We start from the raw sequence: 22,424 nt of genomic DNA on the forward strand, positions 1-22,424 counted from the left end.
AATAACAATGAAATACCATTGTTCAATCATTGTACTGGCAAAAATTAAAGGGATTTATAACATTCAGTGCTGGAGGAATTTGAGAAACCATTCTTGTGATCATAGTTGGAAGAGTGAATTACAGCAAAGAACCCTCTGTCAGTATGAAGATTTTAATCTTTGACCCATTACGCCACCTCTTGGGAATTTATTCCACAGAAATCAGTTTACAGGAGTATTTGGGTATTAATGATATTTGTTTTTGCATTGTTTATAATGACAAACATTTGAAAACAATTTGAGTGAACCATTAGTAGGAGGTTGAATAAATTGTGGAACAAATTATGTAATAATTTATAGTTATATAACATTCATGTAAGTATACAGTGACTGGAAAGATATTCAAAATCTAAAGTTATTTACATATACATACATACATACATACATATATATATGGCATGATCTCTTTTAAAATAAAATTTTTAAAAAGATACCTTGCCTTGACCAGATGGCTCAATTGGTTCGAGCGTCATCCTGTACATCAAAAAGTTGGGGGTTCAAATTTTTGGCCAAGTTGTACGTGCAGGAGGCAACCGATAGATGTTTCTCACATTTCTCTCTCTCTCTCTACCCCCCCCTTCCTCTCACTCTAAAAATCATTAAAAACATATCCTCCAGCCCTGGCCAGTTTTGCTCAGTGTTAGAGCATCAGCCCTCGGACCAAGGAGTCGAGCATTTGATTTCCTGGTTAAGGGCACTACCTTGGTTGCAGGTTTGATCCCCAGCCCCTATCGGGGTCATGCGAGAGGCAATCAACCAATGTGTCTCTCTCACATCGATATTTCTCCCTCCTTCCTCCCACTTTATCTAAAAATTAATGGAAAAAATATCCTCAGGTGAGGGGGGGGGAGAAAAACATATCCTCAGGTGAAGATTTAAAAAATTAAAACAGCCCTGGCCAGTTTGGCTCAGCGGTTAGAGCGTCGGCCTGAGGTCCAGAGAGACCCGGGTTCGGTTCCCGCTAAGGGCTCGTACCTCGGTTGCAGTTTGTCCCTGGCCCTGGTCAGTCGTGCGGGTGGCAGCCACTCGATGTGTCCCTTTCACATCGATGTTTCGCTCTCTCTGTTCCTCTCTCTCCCTCCCACTCTCTCTGAACAAAAAATGGAAAAATGTCCTCGGGTGAGGATAAAAAAAAAAAAAAATTAAAACAATTTAAAAATGCCTTGTTATATGAGCTTTCAAATAATGTAGAAGGAAATACATTAAAATTCCAGTAACTCAAAAGCATGGTATTAGGAGAGACAGGTATTAGAAAAGACCAATTTATTCTCTTTTTCTTTACTTCATATATATATTTCTTGTTTGACTTAAGCACATACTACTTCTTTTAAAAAGAACAAGGTACACAGCTTCAGTCTTTAATCCATAATAGAATATAGTTTTTTATAATTGTTTTTATTTTTAATGCATTTTTATTATAAATTTCATATTAATGTATTTTGTTTCACCTTAGCAATGTCTGACCGTCAAGAAAGTGCTCTAATAGAGCTAATGGTCTGTACAATTCGTCAAGCTGCTGAAGCACATCCTCCCGTGGGAAGGGGTACTGGCAAGAGAGTAAGTTGTATTAATGATAAATCTACCAAAAAAAGGTTTTGATGAAATTGTCTTAAATATTTGAAACTTTTACTGGTATATGTATTCCTAAAAACATAATATTTTTATAAATGATGCATGGCTGTGGTATTTCATCTTTATATTGTCTACTATGTTCAGGTTCCAAAAGTAGATTATTTTCTTCTATGCTCCTATAGCATCTGTACCTGCTTCGAGTCTAGTACTTTTAAGAATTTTCACATTCATATCTGTTGAAAGTGCAGAAAGGCTCTGAAGGTAAACCACCTAGTTTGCAAGATCTTCCATTTAGCAACTGTGTAATCTTTAGATAGTTGATTATTTTCTTTTTGCCTTTATTTACTCATCTGTAATATGAGGGCTAAAATGGAGGTTTTGTTAGTATTAAAGATGAATTGAGATCATCACAGATTGGAAAATTGTTTATGATGATATGAAAAAGTAGGCAATTCCTCTCTGAAGGAAAAAGAAAAAGTATAAAACTGGAAAAATTGTTTTGCAAAACAAAAATATATCAGGGCTCTGGAAATTCACCAAAGATTAAAAGGGGGGAAAAATGAGAAGCATTTTTCTTAAAAAACTGCTAAAGCTTCTGGTTAAAACAGCAGCAATATACAGCTTTCTTGCCTGGGGTTACTTACAGTACACACACATGCCAGAAGTTTGATTGATGAGATCTGTACTTTTACTAGAGTAGTGCTGTCTACAAAAACCAGCAGCTTTAACCCAATTGGTGTGGCTCAGTGGATTGAGCATCTCCCATGGACTGAAAGGTCCCAGTTCAATTCTGGTCAGGGAACATGCCCAGGTTGCAGGCTGGATCCCCAATGGGGGCATGCAGGAAGCATCCAGTCAACATGTGTCCCTCACATCAATATGTTTCTCTCTCTCTTTCCCTCTCTCTATCTCTCCATCCTTCCCTCTCTCTCTCTCTCTCCCTCCCTCTCCCTCCCTCCCTCTCTCTCACTCTCCCTCCCACCCTTCTACTCTATCAAAAACAGTGGGAGAAAAACATATCCTCAGGTGAGGATTAATTTTTAAAAATATGTTAAATATGAATACAGCTGTAGGAAAGAGTCTAAAATTGGAGATTAAGAAAAATATGTCCCTGGCCGGTTTGGCTCAGCGATTAGAGCGTCAGACTGCAGTCCAGAGAGACCCGGGTTCGGTTCCCGCTAAGGGCACGTACCTTGGTTGCAGTTTGTCCCCGGCCCTGGTTGGGTCTTGCGGGAGGCAGCCACTCATTGTGTCCCTTTCACGTCGATGTTTTTCCCTCTCTCCCTCTCTCTCTCTCTCTTCTCTTTCCCTACCACTCTATCTGAACAAAAAATGGAAAAATATCCTCGGGTGAGGGAAAAAAGAAAAAGAAAAATATGGAGTGCACTTGAAAACTAAGGAATTGTTTGATTTTGTTGGAGATGGTAAGCTTTATTATTCTTAAGTCTTCCTCTGTTTGAGACAGTACTTAAATATTTATGATATACCAAGAATTCACGTTAAAACGCTACAGGAAAATGCTATGCCCAGGTGGCTCAGTTGGTTAGAGCATTATCCTGTACACCAATAGATTGTGGGTTCAATTCCTGGCCAGAGCACATATCTAGGTTTCAGTCAGGGCACATACAGAAGGCAACTGATTGATGTTTCTCTGTCATATAGATGATTCTCTCACTCTAAAAAAACAAAAAAATTAATAAACATACCCTCGGAGGGGATTAAAGAAAAAAAATGCTCTAGGGAAAAAGAAAACTTTGAGGGGATTGATGAAACAATAATGACAGAATTAGTGTTTCTGAATTTTTTCAAAATAGAAGTTTTAAAAATATGTGTTGTCGCCTTGGCCAGTTTGGCTCAGCGGTTGAGTGTCGGCCTGCAGACCAGGGAGGCCCGGGTTTGGTTCCTGCTAGGGTCACGTACCACAAAAAAATATCTATATATATAGATATCTATATAGGTATATATATAGATATCTGTATAAATATCTATATATATATGTATGTATGTATTGTCCCAACTTTGATAAGAGCCTTGTGAGCTAATTTCTTGTTCTTTTGACATGTCTTATTTTTTGGAGCACTTTCTTGCTTTTAGCAGGGGTGGGGAACCTTTTTTCTGCCAAGGGCCATTTGGATATTTATAACATCATTTGAGAGCCATACAAAATTATCAACTTAAAAATTAGCCTGCTATATTTGGTCAGACTAATTTGGTGATGCATGTGATGTTCTCTGGTATTGATTTCTCAGACCTTATTCAGCCCTCAAGCCAGACATTCTCTACCCCTGTTAAAGCAAAATATCCAGGTTTACTTGCTATCTTTACTGTTTATGTTATCTACTGCTATGGAAAAAGTTACATCAAAACTTAGAGGCTTAAAACAATAACCCTTCATTATTTCATAGTTTCTGTGGGTCAGAAACTGGAGAGTGGTTTAGCTATTCTTTTGGCTTAGGGTCTCTCCTGAGACTGCAGTTAAAATGTTAGCCACAGCTTTAACCTCTGAAGGCTTGTTAATTTACTACTTCTGTAATGGTTCACTCACATACCTGGCAAGTTAGTGTTGATTGTTGGTAGGAGGCCTGAGATTCTCACCTTGTAGACCTCTCAGTAGTACTGTTTGGGTGTACTCATGACATGGCTGCTTGCCTCCCCCAAAATGAATGATCCAAGAGAGAAGAAGGCAAAATTAAAGATCTGAAAGAAGTAAGGTAGGCACTTCTTGTATCTTTTATGACCCAGCCCTCAAAAGTCACACAACAGCCCTGGCTGGTTTGGCTGAGCAGTTAGAGCTTCAGCCGGCTGTTCAGAGAGACCTGGGTTTGGTTCCCGCTAAGGGCACATACCTCAGTTGCAGTTTGTCCCTGGCCCCTGGTTGGGTGAGGGCTGTACAGGAGGCAGCCACTTGATGTGCCCCTTTCATGTCGCTGTTTCTCTCTCTTTCTTCCTCGCTCTCCCTCCCACTCTATCTAAACAAAAAATGTCCTCGGGTCAGGATTAAAAAAAAAAAAAAAAACTCACACATCATTTCCACCATATCCTGTTGGTTATATATGTGAGCCTTGTTTATTGTGGGAAGAGACTAGAAGGGCATGAATACTTGCAGGCAGAGATCATTGGGAGTTACCTTGAAGGCTCATTCTCTAGCACAGGAATCTCCAACCAGCCATGGTTCCTTTCAACGAACAGTATTTAAATATCAAAATCTTTCCCTGGCCAGTTTGGCTCAGTGGTTGAAGTGTTGGCCTGTGGACCAGAGAGTCCCAGGTTCAGTTCCCACTAAGGTTGCAGTTTGTCCCTGGCCCCGGTTGGTGTCCTGTGGGTGGCAACTAGTCGTGCCTCTCTCATATCGATGTTTTTCTCTCTCTCTCTTCACCCCCCTCTCCCTCCCACTCTATCTAAAGATAAATGCAAAAATGTCCTTAGGTGAGGATAAAAAATAAGTAAATATATAATCTTGGCACTAAGAGTACTCATCGTCAGTTGGTTATTTCTGCTAGGCACTTTTAGTAGACAGAACTAAGACATGTATTTCTGTCTATTAAAAAAAAAATGTATTTTCCCCAGCTGGTGTGGCTTAGTGGATTGAGCATCATCCCGTGGACTGAGAGGTCCTGGTTCGATTTCCGGCCAGGGCACATGCCTGGGTTGCAGGTTCTATCCTCAATAGGGGGCATGCAGGAGGCAACCGATCTATGTTTCTCTCTCACACTGATGTTTCTATCTTTCTCTCCCTCTCTTTCTCTCTTAAAAAACCCCCACAAAAAATGAAAAAAAAACTTTAAAATATATATGTATATATTTAAACACATTAATATTGATATTTCTGACTTAAATGTAGCATAACAGAGTATTTGCCTCCTTGATTTTTTGTTTGTTCCTTTTTTTTGGAAATACGTAAAATATTTACATAGTTAAAAAGTCAAAACCATGTGAAAACATATACTCAGACAAGTCTTTCTAATATACCTCCCTCTATACCTCATTCTTACCAATAACCCATTCTTATTTGTTTCAGTGTTTCATTTTGCAATATAATTAAATGTATGCACACATACAAATGTTCTTATTCTTCATCCTCTCAATCTTTTACAAAAGATAGCATACTTTACATAGTGTTCTGTAACTTATTTTTTTGTCCCATTTAACAATATATTCTTAATATCACTCTGTAACTTTATTTGGAGATCTTCATCTTCTTGTGGCTATGTAGTATCCATTATATGGATACACTTTTGAGAGTCTTTTGTGCTGTTGCCATTCTTATGCTATTAGAAATAATTTGTAGTGAATAATCTTGTATCATTTTATACTTGATCCAAGTGTGTTGGTGGGGTAGATTGCTAAAAGTGGGATCACCAGATCAAAAGAAAAATATATATACAATTTTGTTAGATATTGGCAAATTCTCCCTTCATAGGCTTGATACCATTTTTGCTATTCCATTAGAGATACTGTGAAGATTGAATGAGTACCTGACCTAATAATTATTTAATCAAAGATAGGTATTTCCCCTAAAATCAATATTCATAGACCTTTTATACATTGTCAAATGAATTTTAAGACTTCCCAATATCCTGAATATGTTATTAGACATATATTCTCTTTTATATGTAAACCCTTTCATTGCCTTATACAGAACTAAACGCAATACTTGGTAGATAATTTCTAAGTGATTATTTAATGTGTAAGACGTTGAAAAACAGAGTCCCTGGTGGAAGAATCAGATAATAGTCCCTCATTTCATTCACATATTCTCAGACATTGGGGTTTGCATTTATAAAGCAGCTGTTCATATTTGAATATTTCTGGTCTATAAAGCCAGTCAACATCATGATGGCAAATTTCTTCAAGATAACAAAATGCAGAATATTTTGAGGGATATGATTATCTTAACTGAGCTTGCATTTTAATGTTTTATTTTTGGAACCACCTATGATTTAACTAGTTGGATGAATGCTAAGGTGATGGGCATCATCAGCTTGAATTTGTACAGTAACCACAGGTTATACTCCACTGTCTTAATTATTCCTAACAGGTTTATGTGCTTAGTTACAGGGAGAACCAAATGTAAATGTTTCCAGAGATATTGTTAATAGGTGCCATAAAAATAAGTGAAAATTTATTGGCTGCTGATGGTATTTTAAAAGCATTAATTCATAAGTATTGTTTTTAAAGTGTGTTTAACATAGGAGAGATCACTGTTAACATATTGAGATAAAACTCTAGAAAAGTTATTTCTTCATTGGTTCAAATATTTTTCTGTTTATAACTGTAGTTTTATAGAAATATTTGTTTTTGTTTCCATTTAATTTATATAAGTAGTAATTTGTCTAAACTTTAATTCTTAAATAAGTAGTTATTTAATAAAGTACTAATGCATGTTAACTAGAAATTTGTGTAACAGTAGATGTCTTTAGTTTGGTAAATAATTTGTTAGCTTCTCTTAAAATTTTCAATGCTTCATCATTCTGTGTAACAGTCTAAATTTATAAATTAGTACATAACACTCTTATTCTTTGCCCATTTTAATTTATTTCTAGGTGCTAACTGCCAAAGAAAGGAAAACTCAAATAGATGATAGAAACAAATTGACTGAGCATTTTATTATCACACTTCCTATGTTGTTATCAAAGGTACAGTTTCATTTTTGTAATATATCACTAAGTTTGCTTATTAAACTGTTTATTAAAGTAGTTACTTCTTTCCTTTTTTCTTCCTTCTAGTATTCTGCAGATGCAGAGAAGGTAGCAAACTTGCTACAAATCCCACAGTATTTTGATCTAGAAATTTATAGCACAGGTAGAATGGAAAAGGTAAGACACTATGAAACTGAAATTCTATTATTGTATTCCGTTTCATTAATGGGGTTATTTTAATTATATGTGATCATACAGTCTTATTTGTTATTTGACAGGTGTTTATTTTTGTTTTATCTAAATATCATATTTGACTTTTTTTTCCCTCAGCATCTGGATGCTTTATTAAAACAGATAAAGTTTGTTGTGGAGAAACATGTAGAATCAGATGTTCTAGAAGCCTGCAGTAAAACATATAGCATCTTATGCAGTGAAGAGTATACCATCCAGAATAGAGTTGACATAGCTCGAAGCCAGCTGATTGATGAGTTTGTAGATCGATTCAATCATTCTGTGGAAGATCTATTACAAGAGGTATGTTTTAAAGTTAATGTGTATAGCCCTGGCCGGTTTGGCTCAGCAGTTAGAGCGTCAGCCCGGGGACCAGAGAGGCTGGGGCTCGGTTGCGGTTTGTCCCCGGCCCTGGTTGGGGTCGTGTGGGTGGCAGCCAGTCGTTGTGTCTCTCTCACATCGATGTTTCCTCTCTCTCTTTCTCCCTCTCTCCCTCCTGCTCTATCTGAAAATAAATGCAAAAATGTCCTTGAATGAGGAAATAAATAAATAAATAAAGTTAATGTGTACGTATAATCATTTTGGCTAATAATTATTAAAAGTAGCTGAATATGTAAATTATTTTCATTTTGAAATAAAATTTAGTAGAATTTTCTACACCTCTCAGAATTTAGCAGCATTTTAACAGTTCATTCTATAAAGATCAGTCTTGGGTATACTTTTACTGTTTTAAAGATTTTTTTTGTTGTTGTTGATTTTTAAAGAGAGAGGAAGGGCCCGGCTGGTGTGGTTCAGTGGTTGAGCATTGACCCAATGCACCAAGAGGTGGCCGGTTCAATTCCCAGTCAGGGCACATGCCCAGGCTGTGGGCCAAATCCCCAATGAGGGGCATGCAGTAGGCAACCAGTCAGTGTTCTCTCTCATCGATGTTTCTCTCTCTCTCTCCCTCTCTCTCCCTCTCTCTAAAATCAATAAAGAAAAAAAATTTGTTTAAAGAGATAAGGAAGGGAGGGAGAGAAGAGAAGAAAAAGAGAGAGAAAGAGAAACATCAATCTCCTGCCTCCTGCATGACCCCTACCAGAGATCAAGCCTGAAACTCAGGCATGTGCCCTGACCAGGAATCAAACCAGCAACCTTTTGGTACATGGGGTTGATGCCCCACCAACTGAGCCATACCAGTCAGGGCTGTTATAACTGTATTTTTATTTTAAAATTTTGTTTTGTATAAGCTAGATTTTCTTTTAAGAAAAATCTTTTTAAGGGCTGGCTTTTATTAAATAATTTTTAAATTTTCTCTTCCTGGAACCTAATTTGCATTTTATTATTACTAACTTACTATAATATGCTAGTGAACATTAAAATTGTGTACTTATAAGGGATGGCTGATTACCAGTGGTATGCCCAAGATAGCAGCAAGCATCTCCAACTGTTTGTTTTTATAGTTATTTCTGTAATTCTTGCATCCTGTCCTTTCCCTCCAATCTCTGTGAAGCAATCTTGAACCCTCACAGCTTTTTGTGCTCTGAGGTCCAGGTTGATATGATCCTCTTAATCCATGTAACTGATTTTTCCCTACTTTAACTTTTTAAAAAATTTCTAATCATTTTTCATTTTTTTGTTTGTTTTTTTAATCCTCACCCAAGGACTTTTTTTTTTTTTTTTTTTTTTTGCATTTATCTTCAGACACAGTGGGAGGGAGAGAGGGGGTAAGAGAGAGAGTGAGAGAAATATTGATGTGAGAGAGACACATCAACTGGTTGCCACCCACACGACTCCAACAGGGACCAGGGACAATCTGCAACCAAGGTACATGCCGTTAATACATGCCAGGATTCTCTGGTCCGCGGGCTGGCACTCTAACTGCTGAGCCAAACTGGCCTGGGCAACCATTTTTAATTTTTTATTGTGATTTTTTTTGAAGCTACAGAAGTAACTGACAATCAGTAAAATCTATGAAATAATTATTAATTTTTAACATGCATACATACCCTTTTATTTGGTAATTTCAAGTAATTAATTCAAAAATATTAATCAGAAAAGTAGACAAAGTCATGTTTATGACGTTCTTTAAAATGCAAAAATTGGTTCTCTCTCACTGTTGGGATTATGGGTGTTTTGATTTTTTTTATTGTTTTTTGTTTGTTTGTTTGTTTTATTTGTATTTTGATATTTACCAACAGTGAATATGTACTATTCATATAATAAAAACAGTTTTTATTTAGGCAGTAAGTATTAATAAATTTTCATGTGAATTTGAGAGTTCAAGTTGTGGTAATGATGTGATGTCTAATTTTTATTTATAGGGAGAAGAAGCTGATGATGATGATATTTACAATGTTCTTTCTACATTAAAGCGATTAACCTCTTTTCACAAGTACGTGGTTTTATTGAAAGTAGAGTCAGTGAATAACAAATTAGCCAACATAAAATAGGCTGTCTTTGTAACGTTTAATATCCATATAATAGTGGGAAATTTTAGAGAAATACCAAGGTATTGTGATTTTTTCTTTATTCTAATTTTCTTCAGATAAATTATGGAATTTTATTATAATGTGCTTACTTTAAGGAGTAAGATTTATCATTTCCTGCAATGAATGCACATTGCAAAAATTTAAGTTAATTTGTATTTTTAACAGATTTGATGAGCATATTCTTTAAGCTAGAGTTTCAGAGGTATAATTTTCAATTGATAGCTTTTTAAAATCGTACTAAATAAGAAGTAGTCATGAAAGTTATTTCTGTGAGCTTTTATTTCCAAATTGTTTTTGTTGTTTTATGTAGACAAAACAGTTGTATTTGAATAAGGACAAAATGCTTATTCAAGGAAATAAGTGTCATTTTCAAATTGTAAAGTATACCTCCCTTATAGTAAGATATGCTTGTCTTCTCCACAAATAAAAGAAAATAGAGAACTTTATTGTCAAAAGAATTTTCAGGTGTAAGCCTTATGTCAGTAAATGCTTCAAATTTCAAAGTGTTGTCTAAAATCTAAGCATTTTCTTTATATACAAGTACATTTTTTGGTATTTCATGGAGACACAAACATTTTTTATCTTTTTTGTTAATCCTCACCTAAGGATATTTTTCCATTTATTTATTTTTTTAAATTTAGCATGGAAGGGAGGGAGGCAGAGAGAGAGAGAGCAAGAGAGAAACATCGATGTGAGAGAGGCACATCAATTGGTTGCCTCCTGCATGACCCTGACCAGGGCCAAGGATCAAACCTGCAATACAGGCACATGACCCTGACCCACAACCCTTTGGTCCACAGGCCCGTGCTTTAACTGCTTAGCCAAACTGGCCAGGACAACACAAACTAATTTTTTTTTAATATTTAGATATGTGAAAATAAAAGTTGACAGGTAATTATCTACTATTTTTAATAGTAGAGCTCATTACATCTTAAAATGTCAGCATTATCTCATTCAGAACTCCTCAGCCTATGTAAATAGCTACACTAAAATTATAGAGCTTTGCCATATTTTCTTTCCCCTTGTTTTGTCACATCTCTTTTTCAAAATACATATGTATTTAGATTTTGAAATTGTGGATGGATTTTAAACTATATTAAAATATATTTACTAAATATATATATATATATATAATATATTTACTAAACAGTAGAAAGAAAGAAAGATTACCATCTGAGGAATATGAACTTAGGTTGACCATGTGGTAGTACTTTTCACTTAAATGTGTAAAGTTTTATTGTTACTGATTTATTTTTGTTGTTGTTAATCCTTTCCCGAGGATATGTTTTGTTTTTGTTTTGTTTTTTTAAGAGAGAGTGAAAGTGGGGAGGGAGGGAGACATCCATGTGAGAGAGACACATAGATTGGTTGCCTCCTGCACCACCCCAACTGGGGCTAGGGATCAAACCTGCAACCCAGGTATGTGCCCTTGACCAAGAATCTGTGAGCTTTCTGTCTGCAGGCTGGTGCTCTGACTGCTCAGCAAAACTGGCCAAGGCTGTTACTGATTTCTTTTAATGAATTCCTAATACTAGCTTGAGCTCTTTCCACTCCTTTCTTTCCCCCTCGTACTCCCCTTATTTCTTTCCTAAGAATGAACACTCGAACATTTCCTTTATGGATCTTTTTCAACTCTTCAAGAAAATTATGTAATTTTATTCATCCAGTCACTAAAACTGAGCTCAAATTTAAATTTCCCTTCACTCTGGAATAAAGTTAATACATTTTTGTTTATTTTAGTGCTCATGATCTCACAAAATGGGATCTGTTTGGTAATTGCTACAGATTATTGAAGACTGGAATTGAACATGGAGCTATGCCAGAGCAGGTAGGAGTTTATTAATCTTCCTTCTATCTTGTTTCAGAAAGCTAAGCTTATTTGAGATCACACAGGATTATCAAAAGCCTTTCATAGAAAGTAGTTGATAATTCTTTAATGTAGCCAGCTTCTTTGAGAATTATTGCCATAGTGATTAAATGTTACTGATAAATATATCTTCAGGTTTGAGCAGAAAAAAATAGAAAACCTTTGTTACAATTTTCTTAAAATTTTAATATTAAGGTTAACAATATTACTTTTTTAGGAAAAATATTGCTATGGTTGCAGTTTTAAAACTTGATTAATTCAGTATAATGAACATTTCTGATCATGGTTATATTCCAGGCAATAATTTAGATACGTATAATAATAAGCCTTAGGTATTGCTTAGTTTTTGTGGTAAAACTATATATAGTTAAATAAATTTGGAGTCTTGTAACAAATTGTAGAACTTTTTGCATTCATATATGTATAAGTTAGAGTGGAAAAGGCAGGAATTCAACAAACTTTCTCTAGTCTGGAAGAGATTTAGAATAGCCAACTTAATTGTTTATCAACTGGTGAATGTATGAAAACAAATTGTATGATGATAACATCCATATTGTATATAGAATACTTCTCATCAGTACTATGGAAGAAACTGCATGCAACAACATGAATGAATCTCAGTAGCATTATATAGAGTCAAAGAAGCCAGATACACAAATATGCTGTTTAATTACATTATACATTCCAGAAAAGGCAAAACTATATCTCCAGGCATGGGGGGAAGTTTGAGGAATGATGAAACTGTTCTGTATCTTGATTGTTTTGGTAATTGCATAGCTATACATTTGTCATAGAAATTTGTCATAGAGATGTAGGTTAAAAATAGTAAATTCCCCTTTACATATAAATTATAACTTATTTGTTGTTGTTTTTTAATGAAAAAGGATAAATATACAAAGACAGGAGCAATGTTTTTCACACTTACAAGGACCTTTTCAACGCCTCACTAGTATATATTTTGAAGTTTAGAAATCCGTAGACCAAAACACGACCCATAAGAACAAAAGAAAACATTTTTCACATGGTGCAAATTTCAGAAACAAGAACCATATGAAAATTTGATACAATCTTTGTTCTTACATTTCTGCCCTTTCTGCCAAAGCTCCATTATATAATGACTGCAAAAAATTTTTTTAATTAAAATAAACTATTAAAAATAGTTATTAAATTATTTTAATGAGGTATATTTTACATGCAATATTAGTTTCAAGTGTATAGTATAATTTTGTTTGTGTATATTGTGAAATGATCACCACAGTAAACCATCTTTTTATTTGTTTGTTTGTTAATCCTCTCCCAAGGATATTTTTCCATTGATTTTTAGAGAGTGGAAGGGAGGGAGTGAGAGAGAGAGAGAGAGAGAAAAAGGGAGAAGGAGAGAGAGAGACAGAGACATCAGTGTGAGAGACATATCAATTGGTTACCTCCCGCACAATCCCAACCAGGGTCGGGGATTGAACCTGCAACCCAGGTATGTGCCCTTGACCAGGAATCAAACCCAAGACCCTCTGGTTCAGGGGCAGACGCTCTAACAGCTGAGCCAAACTGGCCATGGCACCACAGTAAGTCTTTACCATTCATAGTTACATAGTCTTACCATACATAGTTACAGATTTTTTTTTTCTTATGACAAGAACCTTTAAGATTTATTCTCTTTGCTGCTTCAATATGCAATACAATATTATTAACTATAGTTACCATGATGTATATTACATCCCCATGGAAGCTTATAACTTTTGACTCCCTTTACCCCTTTGACCCACTCCCTACCTCCTGTCCCTGGCAATCACCAATTTGTCTTCTGTATCTAGGATCTTGATTTGTTAATGTATTCATTTTTTGTAAGAGTCCATATATAATTCATATCATTAGATCATACAATATTGGCTTTCTCTGTCTGACTTATTTCACTCAGCATAATGCCCTCAGGGTCCATCTGTGTCACAAATGGCAAGATTTTCTTCTTTTTCATTGCTGAATAATATTCATATATATATATCACATTTTTAAAAAATTATCTTTATTGAAAATATCATGTTATTGTTGAAAGAATAAATACTCAGAAGATGAATTGATGGATCGTATAGTAGTTCACTTTTTAGTTTTTTTTGAGGAACCTCTGTACTGTTTTTTATAGCTGCACCAGTTTACAGGGATACCTGAGAGTTTGGTTCCAGATTATCACAATAAAATGAGTTGTAATTTTTTAATTTTTTTTATATCCTCACCTGAGGACATTTTTCCATTTTTTGTTCAGATAGAGTGAGGAGGGAGGGAGGGAGGGGGGGAGAGAGAGAGAGAGAGAGAGAGAGAGAGAGAGAGAGAGAGAGAGAGACATCGACGTTAAAGGGACACATCGAGTGGTTGCCACCTGCACGACCCAACCAGGGCTGGGGACAAACTACAACCGAGGTACGTACCCTTAGCGGAAACCAAACCCGGATCTCTCTGGACTGCAGGCCGACGCTCTACCGCTGAGCCAAACCGGCCAGGGCTCGAGTTGTAATATTTTTACTGGCAGAGAGTCTTGCCTTGAATTTGTAAAAAAAAAAAAAAATCAACATCTGTGAAGCACAATAAAACAAGGTATGCCTGTACATTCCCACCAACAGTGTACAAGGTTTTACTTTTTTCCATATTCTCACCAGCATTTGTTATCCCATCATTTTTTTAAAGAATTTTGAGATTTTAAAAATATATTTGTATTGATTTTTTTAGAGAGGAATGGAGAGAGATGGAAACATTGATGTGAGAGAGAAATCTCAATGGATACCTCCTGCACGCCCACTACTGGGGATCGATCCTGCAAACTGGGCATGTGCCCTGACTGGGAATTGAACTGGCCAGGCTGTTTCAATATTTTTTTCAGATAGAGTGGGAGGGAAAGTGAGAGAGAGAGAGAGAAACATTGACGTGAAAGGGACACATCGAGTGGTTGCCACCCGCACTACCCAACCAGGGACGGGGATAAACTGCAACTGAGGTACGTGCCCTTAGTGGGAACCGAACCTGGGTCTCTCTGGACTGCAGGCCGACGCTCTAACCGCTGAGCCAAACCGGCAAGGGCTATCCATCTTTTTGATATAGCCATTCTAATAGGTGTATGAAGTGATATCTCATTGTGGTTTTAATTTGCATTTCCCTGATGATTGGTGATGTTCAGTATCTTTTATGTACAGTTAGCTCTCCATATCCGCAGGTTTTTGTTTTTTTATTAGTCCTCACCCCAGGATATTTTTCTGTTGATTTTTAGATAGACTGAAAGGGAGGGAGGGGGAGAGAGAGAGAGAAATATTGATGTGAGAGAGACACATCAGCTAGTTGGCTCCCAGAGATCAAACCTTTGGTCTGTGGGCTGTCGCTCTAACTGCTGAACCTAACTGGCCAGGGCACATATCCACAGTTTTCATATCCATGGATTCAACCACCTCCAGATTTAAAACAGTATTTTTTATCTGTGGTTAGAAATCCGCAGATGTATAGGATCATTCTGTGCCACCTTATATAAGGGACATTAGCATCCTAGGATATTTGGTATCCACAGGGTTTTGGAAAAAAATCTCCCATGGATATCTTCTTTTGAAAAATGTCTGTTCAGGTGTTCTGCCCATTTTTAATTGGATTGTTTGGTTTTTTGCTATTGAGTTGTATGAGTTCTTTATATATTTTAGATAGTAACCCCTTATCAGATATATAATAAACAAGTGTTTTCTCCCATTCGGTTGGTAGCTTTTTCATTTTTTTGATGGTTTGCTTTGCTGTGCAGAAGCTTTTTGATATGATATAGCCCTACTCATTTATTTTTGCTTTGTTTGCCTTTGCTTTTGGTATCAAATCCAAAAAAATCATCCCCAAGATCATTGTCAGGAAGCTTATCACCAGTATTTTCTTCTAGGAGTTTTATGGTTTTAAGTCAGGATTAAATTTAATCAGTTGTGAGCTAATTTTTGTGTGTGGTGTAGATAGTGGTCCCTTTGCATTCTTTTGTCATAAACGAGTTGACCATATATATGTGAGTTTATTTCTGGGCTCTTTATTCTGTTCCATTGACCCTTGTGCCTAGTTTTATGCCAATTTGATTATTATAGTTTTCTAATAAAGTTTGACATCAGGAAAGGTGATACCTCCAGCTGTGTTCTTTTTCAAGATTGTTTAGGCTATTCAGATTGTTTTAAATTTTTTTCAACTGACTCTTAATCTTCAGGGATGGAGCATCAGAATTGTTTTCAAAATCTTCTTAAGTTGTTCAGAAGCATGGCAAGGGTGAAGTACCCTTGCAGTGTTACACCATTTTTGAAAAGCTCCAACACTAGCAAAATTAAGCAGAGTACCATCTAATGATATATATATGTGATTAAATTTTTTTTAAGAGCCAAGACATGATACATGTGAAATTTAGTGGAATGATTTACCAGCCCTAAGGAACAAGGGAAGAGCTTGTAGGTAGATACAAAGTTATTGGTATCATGCTATGCTAGTACCCATGCTATGGGTAGTTTGTTTATAGGTCAATTTTATTATTATGCCTTATAATACAGTAACTTTTGAATTATCAAATATTACATTTGAAATGCTAATGAGGAACAAATAGGATCACTTTTTGCTGTTGCTAGTGATTTTACATATATATATATGTATCTTTGGGTGAGGATTTTATAAATATATATATTTATATATATTTATATATTTATATTATATATATATATATATATATATTTATAAAATCCTCACCCAAAGATATTTTTCCATTGATTTTTAGATAGAGTGGAAGGGAGGGAGGAGGAGAAAGAGAGAAACTTCAATATGAGAAACATCAAACATCAGTTGATTGCCTCCCGCATGACCCCAGCTGGGGCTGGGCATGGAACCTGCAACCCAGATACATATGCCCTTGACTAAGTATCAAACCCAAGACCCTTCAGTCCTCAGGCAGATGCTCTAATGCTGAGCCAAATCGGCCAAAGCTAGTGAGATATTTTTTAGATATCTGATTAGGTTACTCTTCTGTTCATATGTCTTTATGAATTACCTAGCATTTTTAGGATAACATCTAGATTAAGTGACCATATTATTGTCCAAACAAGTGTTCTTTTAACACTCTAAGACATAGGCATAAACTAGATGGTCCTTTGTGATTTAGTTTCTACTTACTCAGTTTTTTTGTTTTTGTTTGTTTGTTTTTGAGGGGGAGAGAGAGACACAGACAGACATCAGTTAGTTGTTCCACTTACTTATGAATTCATTGGTTGCTTTTGTATGTGCCCTGACTGGAGATCTGACTCGCAACCTTGGCATATTAGGACAACGTCCTAACCAACTGAGTACCCTTCTCTAGAAAGTGTTTTCTAACCATTATAACTTTCTCTTCCTGGCAAAGATGTGAGTTCTTCTTCCCTCCTCTCAATACATGACCCTATGTATGTATATGTTATCAGACCAATTATTAACTTATTGTAATTGTTACTAATTTGTCTTTTTAGATGATTCTTCTCTGAGATCAGGGAAGTATGTTTGTTTTTAAGCTTCTTTGTCTACACCTGGCTTAAATACTGAATAAACATCTGTTTTAAAAATAGAGTTCAGGCAGTGAACATTTGGTAACTTATTCTTTCAAATGGTTACTATTTTAAACTTTCATGCATTTATGCCTCTGATTATTACTTATATAATTCTATACAATTAGTTTTGTCCCATCTTTTTGTTGCCTTAGTTTCTTTTTTGTTGTTGTATTAAAAAACACAGGATGAACTCTCTCAATAGACTTTTAAGTATGCACCACACTTCTAGTATAATTTATAAGTTTTGTTTCTATATTAATGTTTCTACATAATTTGTTGTAATCATTTCCAGAGGGAATATTGTGGGGTTTTTTAAATCCCCACCGAGGATATTTTTTTCCATTTATCTTCAGATAGAGTAAGAGGGGGAGAGAGAGAGAGAAACATTGATATGAGAGAAACACATTGACTGGTTGCCTCCCGCACGACCCCAACCAGGGCCAGGGACCAAACTGCAACTGAGGTACGTGCCCTTGACCAGAATCAAACCTGTGACTCTTTGGTCCGCGCTCCAATGCTCTAACCGCTGAGCCAAATCAGCCAGGGCTACCAGTGGGAATTTTAACTACATATATCATGTCTGGTACAAAATGTTTTTTATTTTATTTAAATAATCAAAATTATTAGTCTGTTATATTTTATCTGATGTCTTGCATAGAAAGCCTTTCTACATATTTCCAAGTCACAAATACAATATTTTTTTCTTCTTGTACTTTAAATGTTTTTTTTTAATTGATTTTTTTAGAGAGAGAGGAAGGGAGAGAAAGATGGAAACAATGATGTGAGAGAGAAACATCGATTGGCTGCCTCCTGCACGCCCCCTACTGGGGATCCAGCCTGCAACCCAGGAATGTGCCCTGACCGGGAATCGAACCAGGACCTCTCAGTCCATGGGACGATGCTCAATTCTCTGAGCCACACTGGTTTGGCTCTTCTTGTATTTTAATATATTCTTTTTTTTTTTTTTTTGAAACTATTTGCATGAATCATTCATTTCATTTTTAATATCTTTTTAAGTGAATATTTCTCTTGAAATTATGGATGTTCCCTACTTCCAACCTTTCATTTGCACCATAATTCTATCTCCACAAACTATGTTATTGTTTCTTTTTTTTCCCTTTATTAATAGAGAGATAGGTAGTGAGAGGGAGAGAGAGAGAGAAACATCAATGAGAGAGAACATCAACTGGCCGCCTCCTGCATGCTCCCCACTGGGGATTTGGCCCACAGCCCAGGCATGTGTCCTGACCAGGAATCAAACTGGTGACGTCTTGGTGCATGGGTTGATGCTCAACCATTGAGCCACACTGGCCGGACATGTTACTGTTTCTTAATGGTTTAGGTAGTTGTATGTCATGTTTGGACAATTGTTTGCTTGTATAGCTTTATTCCAAAGTTATTAGCAGATATTTTTTATTGCGTCTTGAGCAGATAGATCACTGAGATGGAAGGTAGCAAGATTTTTTTTTTTTTTTATGTTACAGCCTACATCGTATTTATCTACTTGTGCAGATAATCTATTTAAGAGCCCATCTGGGGTTGTGTGATGTAAATTTCTGATCCATTATGCTTTCCACTATACACCATACGCCCTTTTGGAGATCAGCATACAGTGATATTACCAAAAGAGAATATAATATTCCACTCTGGACTCTTTGAAATATCATATATTTCTTCATACCCTTGTTTCAGATACTTGGTGTTTATAAAAAACAAATAAAGTACTTGACAGTAAAATTCCAGAATCTAGAACTGCTAAGGATTAATGTCAATTCACTTCCTATGTAACCCATTCCTTGGGGAGTCTTAATTTATTACAGACGTTAAAAGAGAAGATTAATTATTACTTATATTAACATAGTCTAAGTATGGTAGAAAGACTAGTATTGGATATCAGAAGCAGAATAGTGTTAAGTTTAGTTCACCCTTTTGTCCTGGATGTGTCCACTAAAAAATTTGACTCTCTTTCACCTTAAAATCTCTTGGAAACAGCAGAGTGAAAGAGCCCAAATTTATCCCACAGTCATTATGTGGAGTTTTAGAATTTTAAACATATGCTGTGTGAATATAGTTTATATCTACACATACATGAGTATTACACTTTTCCTTATTATTATTCTCTAGTCTTTAATCAGATTTTATTTTTCATCCAAATTTTGTTTTTCTAAACTTAAACTAATTCTAGGAGCTTATTATCCCTTAAATTATCTTAATTTACATGAAATAATACAATTCATCTTCAAGATACGTGATATCATTAGCCACAGGTTGAATGATTCTCAGTGCTTCAATCTGCTAATCAAAGATAAAGTGCTATAGGCCTTGGCCATGTAGCTCAGATGGTTAGAGCATTGTCTCAATATACCAAGATTGCAGGTTTGATCCCCAGTCAGGGCACATACAAAAATCAACCAATCAGTGCATAAATAAGTGGCACAACATATTGGTGTGGGTGTGGGTCTGTGTCTCTTTCTTTCTCTCAAATCAATAAATAAAAACATGTTTTAAGGCCCAGCAGGTGAGGCTCAATGGTTGAGCGTCAATCTGTGCATCAAGAGGTCGCCAGTTCGATTTTTCAGTCAGATCACATGCCCAAGCAATGGACCCAATTCCCAGTGGGGGGCATGCAGGAGGTGACCAATCGATGTTCTCTCATCCATGTTTCTCTCTCTCCCTCTCCCTTCCTCTCTCTCTCAAATCAATAAAGAATATATATATATTATATATATATATATATAATATATATATATATTTTTTTTAAGATAAAGAGCTATAGCCCTGGCCGGTTTGGCTCAGCGGTTGGAGTGTCGGCCTGCGGTCCGGAGAGACCCGGGTTCGGTTCCCGCTAAGGGCACGTACTTTGGTTGCAGTTTGTCCCCGGCCCTGGTTGGTCGTGCGGGTGGCAGCCACTCGATGTGTCCCTTCACGTCGATGTTTCTCACTCTCTCTCCCTTCCTCTCTCTCCCTCCCACTCTATCTGTACAAAAAATGGAAAAATATCCTCGGGTGAGGATAAAAAAAAAAAAAAGATAAAGAGCTATAGCCTTGGCCAGTTTTGTTCCGTGGTTAGAGCATCGGCTCATAAACCAATGAGTTGTGGGTTGAGTTCCGGTCAAGGGGGGCATGTACCTAGGTTGCGATTCGTCCACAACCCTGGTCGGGTCATGCAGGAGGCAACCAGTCGATGTGTCCCTCTCACGTTGATGTTTCTCTCTCCCTCCTCCCACTCTATCTGAGGATAAATGGAAAAATATCCTTGGGTGAAGATTTAGAAAAAAAAAAGATAAAGAGCTATAGTTTTTTTTGTATAGTTAAAAATCATTATTAAGAAAAAGGGTTAATAATAAAAGAGTATTTATGTTGATCTAGGTAATGCTAACTCCTATAATATATTAATTTCAGTATCTCCATGGCTTAACAAAATAGATATTTTTTTCTCCCTCTCATAACCATAAAGTGCAATTAAGGGAAGTATGGAGTATCACTCCACCATCCAGTCATTCAGGAACCCAAGATCTACTAGGACACTGGTATTATGCTGGCAGATAGGGGAGGAGAAGATATAAAAGGCACTCCTACTTTTTAACTACTTCTGCCCAGAAACGTGCCATACACATTACTGTGTCCTACCTGGAACAATTACCTTGTGGAAACATAGGGACAGAGAACTAGGGTTGGTCTTATCAAACCAAACACTTACTATTTATTATTTAAAGATCTCCTCCAGGTTCAGAGCAATGGTAGTCAAGAAAAGGCAGAAGGACTTTAGTATTCATAGGTTAGGAAAATCTCTTGGCTTTTTTAGGTTTTTTTGCTTGTCCTTGTTACATCTGTACTACAGAAAGATCAAGTTGTTGAATAAATGATTTTTGGACAAGTTAGGATAACATTGCTGGTGTGGAGGATAAAATATCCGTATGACTGATGTGAAACCTGGAAGGAAAAGTTTTTAATTTTCTTTTGAAGTGTTATTAGCTATATTGTTATATACCTTTGAGAAAGCAAAATGCTTCCCAATCAATGAGGGTGAGCTTTTTAGTTAAAATTAATATAGTGGAGGCCCTGGCCATTTAGCTCAGTTGGTTAGAGCAGCATCCTAGTACAACACCAAGGTTGTGGGTTTGATCCGCAGTCAGGACACATACAAAAATCAACCAATGAATGCATAAATACATGGAACAACAAATCAGCCTCTCTCTCTCTCTCTCTCTCTCTCTCAAATCACTGAAATTTTAAATTAATGTAGTGGGGCCCTTTTAAAGTAAACTGATGATGAATAGCAATATACAAAACAGATTAAAGTGGGGATACTCTATTTGAAATAGATGTCAAGATCAAGTGTCTCTCTTTTCTCATAACCATCTCCAGAAAACTTATGCAAAATTTGTGGAATGGTTTGAATCTTCCTAGAATATAGTTCCATAGGAATCTAAAAGGAAAAGAAATTATATATGTGGTGGTTAGGATTAATGGTAGTACCCAGTTAAGCATCCTTCAACATTGTTTTTTTTTCCATATATTAATTTCCTGTTGATTACAATTAATTTGTGTATCATTTTTATAGTAATTTAACAATTCAGGTTTTTTCAAATTCAAGAGAAATTTTAATATTCTCTTTCCTCCCATAGAAACCACTTTACCAATGGTACTTTATATTATAGAGGCTATCAAAAAGCATCACAGGACCAGTAGGTGTACCATGTTGAACATCTTCTAAGTAGAGTTTAAAAAATTGATAATGTGCCCTGGCCATTTGCTCAGTGGTTAGAGCGTCGGCCTGCCGTCTAGAGAGACCCGGGTTCGGTTACCGCTAAAGGCATGAACCCCAGTTGCAGTTTGTCCCCGGCCCTGGTTGGGTCGTGTGGGTGGCAGCCACTCAATGTGTCCCTTTCACGTTGATGTTTCTCTCTCTTCCTCTCTCCCTCCCACTCTATCTGAACAAAAGACGAAAAAATGTCCTCGAGTGAGGATTAAAAAAAAATTGATAATGTTTTGATAGTCTTATTTCCGTCATTCTGACACGAATCAGTCATTTAATTATATTTCA

At 36.2% G+C, this 22,424-nt stretch overlaps 1 protein-coding gene across 8 annotated transcripts in view; it reads left to right on the forward strand.

The window, feature by feature from the left end:
• STAG1 (stromal antigen 1) overlaps window positions 1–22,424 on the forward strand; it is a 400,292-nt gene that overhangs the window by 295,513 nt on the left and 82,355 nt on the right. For all 8 annotated transcript variants that reach the window (XM_036266503.1, XM_036266505.1, XM_036266501.1 and 5 more), the window contains 6 exons: window positions 1,493–1,596; window positions 7,155–7,247; window positions 7,338–7,427; window positions 7,581–7,784; window positions 9,785–9,855; window positions 11,693–11,780. In XM_036266503.1, coding sequence (XP_036122396.1) covers window positions 1,493–1,596; window positions 7,155–7,247; window positions 7,338–7,427; window positions 7,581–7,784; window positions 9,785–9,855; window positions 11,693–11,780 — 650 coding nt within the window. The remainder of the gene's footprint in view (window positions 1–1,492; window positions 1,597–7,154; window positions 7,248–7,337; window positions 7,428–7,580; window positions 7,785–9,784; window positions 9,856–11,692; window positions 11,781–22,424) is intronic.

This window comes from Molossus molossus, unplaced genomic scaffold (assembly GCF_014108415.1).
Source record: "Molossus molossus isolate mMolMol1 unplaced genomic scaffold, mMolMol1.p scaffold_m16_p_18, whole genome shotgun sequence".
Classification (NCBI taxonomy): domain Eukaryota; kingdom Metazoa; phylum Chordata; class Mammalia; order Chiroptera; family Molossidae; genus Molossus; species Molossus molossus.